Genomic DNA, 12,484 nt, shown 5'->3' on the forward strand with positions numbered 1-12,484 from the left:
GGACATTTTAAACTAAAAACATACATAACAATTGGTCACAGAGAGTAAAAGAGTTTAAACAGATGGGTTTTGAGTTTTGATTTAAATTTTTTATTTAATAATCGGAATCCTAAAACATTTTTTCCCAAAAGTCAGCAACCATGAGCCCCGGTAATGACTTAGTTATCGCTGAAGATGAAAATTTGGGTTTAGCAAAGTGTTTTCATGTAGCCTCTTCCTCAGTTTGTGATAAGACTGATAAAATAGTGCTTGATGTCCCACTACTGCACTACAAAATGTTTTCGAGCAGCCAGTACGTTGATACCCAGTTGCTGGCATGTGAGGTGATGCCGTGAAACAAAATGCTGTTGTAAAGTGACAGTCTGGAACAGAAAAAGACAAATTGTGAAGTGCATTTTCTCAGCATGTTGCAGGGCAACGATTGGTCCAGAAATGTATTTAATGAATTTCAGTGTGCCATCAAAATGAGCCAGAAGCACAGAGGTCAGAAAGTTTTGTAGTGTTACTTTAAAAAGCACTGAGTTCATGTTGGGGGCTGAAATGTCTATTTGAACTCCTGACTGGCTTGACTCATGACTGGCTGCAGAAGATCTTCAGGGAGATTTTAGAGATTTAGGGGGGTGTTGCACTGTCGTGCCGTGACACTGTAAGGACGCACTGTATCTTCACCTCAAAATTCAGCTTTAGAAGTTTGGTGATAAATATATAAAGAAGACTAATGCATTTTACATGAAATGTGCAATAGTAACTCTGCAGAGAAAAATGATGTGGAAGTTGAAAAAAAAGTGTCATTCCAGTTATTCAGCATGAAGGTGCATTAATCTAAACGTGGGCTTATCTTGCAGCCAGAGACTTGGGGTCATTATAATGGTTAAACGTAAAAAGGAGTCATCACAAATACCAGAAGCAAACATCAAACTGTGTGTAAAAAGCTCATAATTAAAGGAGGATGAGTTCTATCACAAGATAGTGATCCTAAACACATCTCAAAATCCACAATAAACTCCCAAGAGAAAGGTTTGGTCACTGCCCCTTCAGTACCTTGGCCTTAACATTATCAAGTATAAGCACTGACTCAAAGGAGCAGTGCATTCAAAACAACACATACAGTAAATCTCACAGAGCAATGACTCTTTTGCAAGAAAAGTGGGAACTTTTCCCAAAACAAGAGCTGTAATACTTGCTGCTGGCAACAAAAATCCAGTGAAAGCCATGGTTCTTGCCAAAGCCTTTCTAAGAACTGATGGGAGTCTTAACTTTACTTCAGACCATTTTCTTTTAATTTTATCTTGGAACTATAAAAATTATGGAATATTAGTTAAAACATTGATGTAGTGTTATCTTAAAACTTTAATGCGTTTAGGAACTCAGTTCATCTTTTAACCGCTTACTTGCTGGTAACAGTAACAGAAATGTTAAGTCAAAGCTATTGCATGCCAGCACATCTTTTACTGTGTCAGTTAAATCACCAACACACTTAGTTTTCTTTTATACAAATTAGTCAAACTAACTTTTTAACACACCTACAAACAGCCACAAAGCCATCATCTCCTCAACACCAAAACATAACATCTTATGACATTTCTGAACTGAAATCTACTTTAGACCTCAGACTTTTGCTAGACATATGAAGGCTAGTAGGCTTTATGAACACTGCTTTATGTAGGACATACGAGTCTTAGCAGACTAAGATGAGTGTTGTGTCCTTGCATAAATATTTTCAGGAGAACTTGTGACATTGTTGCAGCCCCATTGTGTGATTTTATCTGATGCATAAGGCTTGAAAAATTAAGTGTTCTTTGCCCTAATTCCCCCTAAGGTTGCAATAGAAGACTGAATTTACTGTGTGTCATGGTGCCAAAATGGTGCATATTATACAAAAACCTATTTGGGTACAGTGGTAAACCATGAGAGCTGTCCTTTTTTATTATACTGTGGTGAAAGATAGGGGTGGTGACTGTCTCTCTCTGTGGCTGTAGCTCATAGTATGACTGCTGCAGGATGAAGGCTGACTACTTGCTCTTACATAACCACATGTGCAAATTCACCCAGCGTGAGGAGGGCTAAAGCAAGGAGGGGAGTGCAGCGTGAGACAGCTCAGAGATCAAGAGACAGAGGGAGAGAGACTGAAATCACCCTTAGGGAAAGAGGGGGAGATGGAGAAGAAAAGAGAGTGAGTGTGTAAAGAATGCAAAATGAATGACAGCTTCCATCCTATATGTCATATTGATCTTCTCTTCCTGTTGTTACAGATTGCCTAAATGGCAGCATTGTTCATGATTGGTGACATTTCTCTAGAAATGTCGCCTACATTTGAGGATGTGGATTTTTTTCCCACAGAAATCTAATGTCTGTTAAGTTTGGCTCTCAAATGATTTTAAAAAGGCTAATTCATTCAATAACACAAAACAGAAACGGCTGCACCACTGGACATGTCCCAGTCATTAATGCTGCAGCTGAAAAATGAATGCAGTTCTTAAGGTGGCCATTTGGGGCTCGATGTAAAAATGGAAGTCAGAGAAAATAATCCCTGGAAGGTATTTATTTTAATTTTTGCTTTCAAATTCTGTTAATCACAGTTTTAAATGTAGCTTAAAGTTAGTTAAATGGAGGGAACTTGCCATATTTAAGCGGCCAATTCAAGTTTAACAATAATTAATGAAACTGTTGAATTAACAATTTATTTAACCCTTACTTCTTCCCTTAGTTATTGTTATCCTTTCATATTAGACTGCTGGGGGTCGTCCCATGTACTGAGCACCTCCATCCATTTCTCTCTCTCTCTCTCTCTCTCTCTCTCTCTCTTTTTACTCCTTCTATTTCTCCATATATTATATGACATTATTATTGTCATTAAAATGTGCCTCTCTTTTTTTGTCAGCAGGTATCCCTGGCTTTTGCTTGTTGACCCCTTTCATGTGTTTTTTTTTTTTTCCCCCCATCACTACACTTCTGGCTGTGAATTGGGGGAAATACTGTATTGTTATGGTATTTAAGAAATGCATGTAGATGTGTCAGATCAGATTATTATGATTATGTGATTACTCCTAGAGAACTGATTTTGATTGTCACACAAATGGACTCAGTGTTTTATAAAATTGTTATCTAAGAACGTCTTTAATTTTCAAGAAAAATAGGTGGTGTCACAAAAATAGCACTAAATGAATTTAATGGATTTAATAAAAATCAAATCGGAATTAGCTGCTGTGAATCTAATTGAATCGATTCAGGAAATTAGCGGCGATACACAGCTCTAGTTAACATAAATTGGATGTGGATCATGTAATGGATTTGTTTAAGTTTGATTAATTAGACAAAAATAAATCAAACTGAATTGGACTGTGTCTTGAAATGAGTTTGTTGCAATTAGTGCTACACACACAGACACACAGACACACACACACACACACAAATCTGAATTGAATTGAACTGATTTCAGTTAAATTTAGATGTCAGCAAATGTGTGAGTGAAAGCAATTAAATGTTTCTAAACAATGTTTCTCAAAGACAGATTGGAAAGGTTGAGCATATTATCGTTTTCTTTACAGTAATATCATTAAGTCCTTTAAGGGATATTGTGAAGTTTAAGGGCACTAAGAGCAAGGGTGCAAGTCTAAGCTGGGGACTCATGATCTCTAAATCCCTCAAACATTACTGCATCAAGAATCATGATTCACCAGGGGCTGAAATTAAAGATGCAAAAGGGATTATAGGCCCATGCTACAATATGAAAATACATTTACAAATGCCCCTCAAATGTTTACTGTTACAAAAACCTTGTGTTAATTTGTCCAGAGAGTGTATTAAATTTTATTTTATTAACTTTAGGAGAAACTACTATTGTAGTTTCTCCTTTTTTTCAATACAATTCTGAGATCCTTCCTTCAGACTGGTATCAACAGCAAGACCAAAAACCAGGCTCTGTAATAGTATGGGGCTGTATCAGTGTTCTTGTTAAGGCTTATTTGCATTTGATGGTAGAATTGAAGTAGAAAATTATATGCTTAATTTAGGAACACATTATTCAGAGATTTACTGGCATAGGCAAGGCAAGGCAGTTTATTTGTATAGCACATTTCATGTACAGGACAATTCAAAGTGCTTTACATAAAACAAAGACATTACAGATATTAGAATAGTAAAAGGCATCAACACATAATCAACACATAATCACAATAAAATAATAAATTACATTTAAATGATTAAAAGCAAGATAAGTTAAAAAAAGTTACCGTGCAGATTTCATGCATAGGCGCATGAGAAAAGAAAAGTTTTTAACCTGGATTTAAAAATGTCTACATTTGGGGAAAGTTTAATCTCCACTGGCAGTTTGTTCCACTTGTTTGCAGCATAACAGCTAAATGCTGCTTCTCCATGTTTAGTCTGGACTCTGGCCTGGACTAGTTGACCAGAGTCTTTGGATCTAAGAGCTCTGCTAGGTTTATATTCTCTGAACATATCACAGATGTATTCTGGGCCTAAACCATTCTGGGATTTGTAAATGATCAGAAGGGTTTTAAAATCTATTCTGTGACTGACTGGAAGCCAGTGTAAAGATTTTAAAACTGGTGTGATGTGTTCAGATCTCTTAGTCCTGGTTAAAACTCTAGCAGCAGCGTTTTGGATGAGCTGCAGATGTTTAGTGTTCTTTTTAGGAAGTCCTGTTAAAAGACCATTACAGTAATCCAGTCTACTGGAGATGAATACATGGATGAGTTTCTCTTGGTCTTTCTGGGAGACTAAACTTTTAATTCTGTTGATGTTTCTGAGCTGGTAAAAAGCTGTCTTAGTGACAGCTTTGATATGGCTGCTGAAAGTCAGATCTGAGTCTATCAACACTCCCAGGTTACGAACTTGGTTGGTAATTTTAAGAGCCCGAGTCTCCAGGTGTTTGCCAATGCTGACCCTCTTCTCTTTGCTACCAAACAGAATAATCTCAGTTTTGTCTTCATTTAATTGTAGAAAATTCTCCCTCATCCAGGTGTTTATTTGCTCCAGACACTGACACATTAAGTCTATTGGACTGCAGTCATCTGGTGACAGAGACACATAAAGTTGTGTATCATCTGCATAACTTTGATAACTAATGCTATAGTTTTGTAATATTTTACCCAAAGGGAGCATATACAAGTTGAACAGAAGAGGTCCAAGGACTGACCCCTGGGGGACTCCACAAGTCATGGCCACTCGCTCGGATTCATAGCTGCTGATCGTAACAAAATAACTCCGGCTTTCTAAATAGGACCTGAACCAGTTAAGGACCGCTCCAGAAAGTCCAACCCAGTTTTCCAGCCTGTGCAACAGGATTCTGTGATCTACAGTATCAAACGCAGCACTGAGATCCAACAGAACCAGGACTGATACTTGACCAGAATCAGTATTCAACCTAATGTCATTTAACACTTTGACCAGAGCTGTTTCAGTGCTGTGATGAGGTCGGAAGCCGGACTGAAATTTATCAAGATTTCCACTTTCATTTAAAAAGTCATGAAGCTGGTGAAATACAACTTTTTCAATAATCTTGGAAATAAAAGAGAGGTTAGAGACAGGTCTATAGTTGTTCATTATAGAGGCGTCTAGAGTCCTTTTCTTTAGGAGTGGCTTAATAGCAGCTATCTTTAGTGACTTGGGAAAAATGCCTGATGCCAGCGAGCTGTTAACTATCAGTAGGAGATCACTTTCTACTGAGGTAAAAACTGTTTTTAAAAAGTCAGATGGTATCATGTCCAGAGTGCATGTTGTTGATTTCAAATGCCAAACTGTTTCTTGTAGGACTTTTAAATTCACCATTTTAAATTGTGACATGACATCAGAATTATTTCCGGGTTTTAGACACAGACTAATTTTCTTGTTTGACTGTGTGGAATTAATATTTTGCCTAATTGTTTTAATTTTTTGGCTAAAAAAGTTTGCAAATTGGTTGCATTTCTCAGTGGAAAGGAGCTCTGGGCTTATCTGTTTGGGAGGATTTGTAAGTTTTTCAATCATAGCAAACAGAGTGTGAGAATTGTTGACATTCCTGTTAATCATTTCAGATAAATGCAGCTCTCTGGCCTTGCACAGCTCACTGTTATAGTTACGTAGGCTTTGTTTGTACAGCTCATAGTAAATTTGAAGTTTATTTTTCCGCCATTTCCGCTCAGCATATTTGATTTAGACAACGTAAAACCACTTTCTGCAGGTTTTAGAAAGGCATAACTATAGAAGAAGAGGGTACAGGTACTGGACTGGTCGATGGCCCATTTAGCATTTCTTAAGATGTGTTTGCAGAAAGAATGTGACAAAAAAAAAAAAAAAAACTGCTTCCTTACTTGGTATCCTCAGCTTTGTTTGGTTGTTGCGAAGGGGAAGGACAACGTTACAATGCGCTAAAAGATTGATGCAACACTTCCAACACTTTTTGTGAATTTATTGCAGCTTTAAAATGCAGGAAAGGGAGTAGGGCCACGACAAAGAAAAAGCTAAATACATGGATTTCAGGACATATACTTTTTTTTAAAGTAATCTGTTCCTTACAAAGTCACATTAATCTTGTCCTAGCTTGGGCTGAATGAAGTGTGGATGTCTTGCTTGCACATCTGAAGCCTACACTTAACAAATCCACTGTCACGATTATCGTTTTTATATTTTGGTATTATCTGAGGTTTCTGGCTGTAAAAAACAAACAAACAAACAAATAAACAAACATGACAGCTGAAATTCAAGATGTCAGAGTAGACTTAAGATATACTGGAGTCATTTGAAGCTTTTTTAAAAAGCAGTGGTTTCATGTCTTGATGTTTGTATAGCAAGGCAACCAGTCAGGTAAAGAGCAGCTGCTTGGTAGCATTAATAAAACTGTGGCAGTACTGAGAGTCTTTCAGGTAACAATTCAAGACAATAACAACAACAACAAAAGTTATAAAGAAATGGCATTACTATATGTCCGAATATACTGTATGCCATCATCGACTCTCTGCCAGCTATTCAGTTTCTTGGAGGGAATGCAACTACAACAAGATCAGCTTTGGTTGCAAAACCAAAACCAAGGTGCAAAAATCAGTGAAATACATTCATCATGATTTTATAATCCTGGAGTCTATGAAAGTTATGTGCATAAATCAAAATAAAAAATTATTTGTACAATATATAATATATAATTCTTTATACTATTAAATGTTCTTTATACACATATATGTTGTACACACCAGATTATTTTAATGCAAGCATGCAACACATGCTTTGATGGAAACTGCACACTTGTGGTCCCCTGACTCTCTGAATTGCCTCAATTTCTCTCAAAGGAAGATCAGACCTGTTTAAATTTATGCTCTTATAAACTAAGCTTAGAGCTAATGGTTCAAGAAGCAGGGGAAAAATCTGACCATGAGCCTGTGACAAAGTGAGCATCACAAAGGTGCAATGGCTCGCTGTGGAGAAGACACACCAGTTCTGTCATCCATAGCCTGTAGGGCCAATATGATGCTTTCACAATCAGAGAAAGCCATTGCTCCCTCACTCTGTTCAACACTGACACTATCAGGGTGAGTGGAAGGAAATGACATAACAACATGCCTGGCAATGGATGCACAGACGCGTTGTGTTTTGGATTTGTTTGATGGCATAATGACCCATTATATCCATTTCTGGAGCTGTTGCTGCCCAGCAGCATCCCGAGGCTGAGAAACTGCAATATACAGCTTTTACTTCCAGGACGCCGTGTGACGTTGCAGCTACATGCGTCACAGTTGGAAACAGATATAAACACACTGGCCGTTTTGAAAATGCACCATGGCTGATTCAGCACGAGACATTATTAGAGGAAGAGAGTAAAAGAAAGACAGAGAGAGACAAAACAAGCGATAAAACAAGAGACAAGATAATACTGTCTTTTACTTGCTGGAGAGAGCTTACAGTACAGGTAGAATATAAGATGAATGCTGAATTCCCTCAGCAAACATCTGCTGTGGTCATGTCACTGGATTAAGCTGCAGTTTTAGAGAGTTTGGGGTTGTCGTTTGAAGCATTTCAGGTGATGTTGCAAGATCTCAAAGGGCATTACACAGCAGTGATTGCAGCAGCTTTGGTCTGCCAGCGATGAATGCGTGTGCTTCACCTACACATGCAATGCAGAGGGGATTCCAGAGCACTTCTTTACCAGAAGTGGCTGGTCAAGGTCCACCCTCACCTGCAATCACCTGCACACAACCCTCACAGCTAGTTATTGAAAATGAATGAAAGAGCACAGACAAGCTAACTTGCATTGCTGGTAGTCTGCCAAAACATGAGAGAAAAAACAACAAAAAAAAAAAATAAAAAAAAAACTAAACAAAAAAAAAAAAAAAAAAAAATGCCCATGTATTACAAAATTTCCTGATTAAAACAGAAAGTTAAACCAAAAACTAAAACCTTGCATTCAGGGCCTACCTTCCCTTTATACACTGATACCTGGTTCTAATCTTACCCTGCTGTATTTTATACAGTCATTACACTTCTTTACTTCCTTCTCATCACAACTTCTTGCTTTTCGGCTGCTCTCTCACTTGGTAATTGAGTTAGGAATTAAAAGTACAAGGGTTAGAATTAATCTACTTGGTCAGGTCAACATGTTACACAACATGACTTAAAAAAATTATGCATGCAACTCACACATTTTGTTATTCACCTGACATAATGGGAATTGTGCCATATTAATATTAATACTCCCCAACAGAACACAAGAACCTGGGGATCTCAACATCCCAAAGTTTACTACTAGGGACTGGGAAATTAGTGCATGTTGGAAAGGTGTACAAATGTGCCTAATAGCTACAATTTTTTTCTGGTGAGAGTGGTCATCAAGCTACTGTATATGAAATGGCAATGTATTCTACATAGAATTTTTATTTGTTTAAACATTTAATGTCCATGCGGAGTAAATAAATAAATAACTTTTTTTGACAAAAAATATAAAAATTTTTTGGAATAAATCTACATACCTGAACAGGTAAAACTGACTGAGCTGCAGGGACCTGATCATCAGTGCTTATAGCTTGAATTTGTTCTTGTGTTGTTATTCTGTCACATTTCTTTTCATTTCAGAGTTTCGCTTGCTTTTCTTTTTAAAAGAAATATTTTTATATTATTTATGTTTGCTATGCAGAGCATATGGTAAGAATAAGAACAACTGTTATTATCAACCGCTTAGTCCGTGATGGGTCCTGGGTAAGCTGTAGCCTATCCCAGCATTTTATCAGGTGAGAGGCAGGGTACACCCTGGACAGGTCACCAGTCCATCACAGGGCCAACACAGACAGAGACAAACAACCATTCACACTCACATTCACTCCTAGGGAGAATTCAGAGTGACCAATTAACCTAACATGTATGTCTTTGGACGGTGGGAGGAAGCCGGAGAACCCGGCATACACAGGGAGAACATGCAAACTCCACACAGAAAAGCCACCGCCCCTCAGGTTCGAATCACACCCCCAGCCGAGAATTGAATCAGCTATGAAGGCTGCAGTGCTAACCCCCACACCACCGTGCAGCCCTACTTTTTTCACATTCACCCATTCACACGCACATTCACACACTGATGGCAGAAGCTGCCATGCAAGGCGTTCAACCACAACCCATCAGGAGCAATTAGGGGTTCGGTGTCTTACTCAGGGACACCTTGACATGAGCTTGACAGGCCAGGATTGAACCGGCAACACTTGGGCTGCAGGACGACCACTCTACCCACTGAGCCAAGCCATGCTGAAAACAGACAGATGAACTAGGAAAACTCCACTGTAGTATATGTTAAGATATGACTAATAAAATGTTTGTAGTTGTTTTAATTGTGTATGAAATGCTATTTCCCCCTTTGGTTTTTGCAAATCGGTCATTATCAGAAATTACCATTGAAAAGCTAACAAGTGAAAAGGAGACTAACACCAGAATACATTCATTACATACACTAGAATTCACATCGCAATACAAGCAGTCATGTAGCTTCGTATAAAATTAAATATAGTTCCTAATGGCTTCTTTCTACTGTTTGAATATCAGTCAGTGTTCACTAAGAGTTTGTAAAAACGATCAAAGCACATATCAGTTGATGTTATTTCTCTGTCAGGTTTTTCAAATGAATGGATACTTCTTTGGCATTCATTTTAACCTAAAAGAATAGTTGTAAAAATACAGATGGTCCACATGGTTATACATTAGGAAATTTAGAGAATTCAGTCAAATAAGAATTGTATATATAAAAAACAGAGCATGTTTGTTTTCTGTATCCTTGTTCTAAAATATTTAAAACAAAAAAGTACCTTGAGATTTTCACAAACTTTCTAAAATTATATTTAGTAGGACTTTGGAACAACTTCCTTTCCCTCTGTCATGTTTCCCATCATCTTTCTCTTCACCCCACAGCGTCATCCACCAGCTGTCAGACAGGCATAAAGGCCTCACTGGAGATGGACAGACGGATGGAAAGCAAGAGGGAGGAAGCAACGAATGCATGGAAGGACAGAGAAGAGGGAGAGGTGTGCCCCACTTTGTGGAGCCTGGAGTATTTATAGAAGAAAGTGTCCTAATTGGTGAGCCGCTGGGAGAGAGACAGCCCTGCACTGGTACTCTACTCCTTGTCCTTCACCTCCTCAACCTTCTCATCTCCTAGTGCTTTGCTTTCCTCTGCTACCTCTTCTTGAAGAGTCCATCACTCTTTCTTGTGTAATTCCTGCCTCCTCCACCTCTTCCACATGAGCGACCTCCTCTCCATCCTGCCACTTCCACATCTTACCCCTCCTCCTCTTTGCCCTGACTTTACCTTGTCCTCACAAGTTTCTCCCCCTCATCAACTTTTTGCCACTCTGTCCTTGTCCTCTCTCCTCCTCATGCCCTCTATCCTACATTTTCCTTTTGTCCTCAATGGCTAAGTCTGATTTTGCAAGGTAGTTACTTTCTGTGTAACTACAAGGTGCTTGATGAAAAGTTTTTTTTCAGAATGGTAAACTTAAACTCCTTGCTTGGCTTGGCTCTGCATTGCAAAATGTTTGTGACATTAATGTGTCAGTGCTATTCAGGTATGGCAACTTAAATATTTTCCCACAGCATCAGCTTAAAAGACTGCAGACAATATGTGTGACTACAAACCAAAAACACAAGATGACGAGGGTAAAAACATGTAATGAAAGGAAGAACTCACGTAGGAAGTACTCTGAAGCATCCGCCTCATAGTCAGCATCCTCGGGGAAGTGATCTATTTGCTTACACATGCCTTTAAAAGTACCTGTGCAAGAAAGAAAGAAAGAAAAAGAAAGAAAGAAAGAACTGTAATACAACAAAGAGAAAATACACAGTTAAAAGGAAACAGATAAAGGAATTAAACCTGACATTGTGCATGTAATTGTGTTTCTCCTTTGAGTAATATGTCCCCCCTTCACTTAAACTGCTGTAACAATGAAATAATTGCTCATTAAAAGAGAGAAGGGAACTGCAGAAGAACAATTTTAAGAGGCATCAGAGAAGAGGGGTGAAAAAGAAGAGAAAATGAATGGGATGGGACTGATAAATTCAAAGAAAAAAAAAAGAAAGAAAATGGAGACCAAAAAAAATGAAAAATGTCAAATTTAAGACCAAGAGGTGAAAGAAGGAGAAACTCTACAGGTCAGCAAGCTGGATGAGAAAAAGAAATGCAGGTGTGTGTGAGTGTGTGTGTTGGGCCTATTGTGAGAAGAAAGTGAGACACATTCCAACAAAAGAGAGGAAGAAAGGGGTGAGTGCTAATAGTGGTGCTCATTAAGATGGATTGTGCTTGTGTGTGTGTTTTATGTGTGTGTGTGCTTGGTTCAGCTCCAGTAGTAATTGCGTGCCCTCCCAAACCACTGCAATTAAATGGGCCCTTGTTAATTGACAAATGAAGGACGAAAGACTGGTGCCTGGCTTTGAAATGGGCATCAGTTACACGCACACATACACAAACACACCTGCTACAGCATCAAACGTCTTCTCAACAGCCTCTCTTTTTGTTAAAATGAGTGATTGCGGTGGAAATTTTTTTAATTATTTAGAATTTTAAACAGAAATGTAGATAAAAGATCAATTTTAAAGAAATAAAACTTAAAAAAGAAAAGAAATAACTTGACAGGGTCTTTACCTACCGACTGGTTCATATTTACATATCTTTAATAGTCCGCATCAAACACTCAGGCGGACAAAATGTTTTTTCATCAAGGCAGACTTTGATAGCTACAGTGCTAAAGAAGATGTTTCATCAAGAAGAAAGAGAAACCTGTCAGCTTCTTTCAAAAAGCTATAATCATTTTTTTTTTATTTCTATACTATACATGTGGTATTTTGGATTTCTGTCAGAGTGACAGCACTACATGAGGAAGAAAGATACTTCTCAACAGCACAAACCCTTGTCTTATAGAGTTTTGCTGGTAAATAGTTAAGTTAAATATACTCAAAATGTATATGTAGTACAAGAAAACTGGTTGTTAAGTGAAGGTCTCATATCCGATGTAATTTATACCCA

General features: G+C 38.0%; 1 protein-coding gene across 1 annotated transcript in view; it reads right to left on the reverse strand.

The window, feature by feature from the left end:
- The window catches only part of LOC121639085 (voltage-dependent calcium channel gamma-2 subunit-like), a 63,768-nt gene that overhangs the window by 15,030 nt on the left and 36,254 nt on the right, over nt 1-12,484 (reverse strand). The window contains exon 2 of the mRNA XM_041984279.1: nt 11,153-11,236. Within this exon, the coding sequence (XP_041840213.1) occupies nt 11,153-11,236 (84 nt within the window). The remainder of the gene's footprint in view (nt 1-11,152; nt 11,237-12,484) is intronic.

Source organism: Melanotaenia boesemani, chromosome 4 (assembly GCF_017639745.1).
Source record: "Melanotaenia boesemani isolate fMelBoe1 chromosome 4, fMelBoe1.pri, whole genome shotgun sequence".
Taxonomy (NCBI): domain Eukaryota; kingdom Metazoa; phylum Chordata; class Actinopteri; order Atheriniformes; family Melanotaeniidae; genus Melanotaenia; species Melanotaenia boesemani.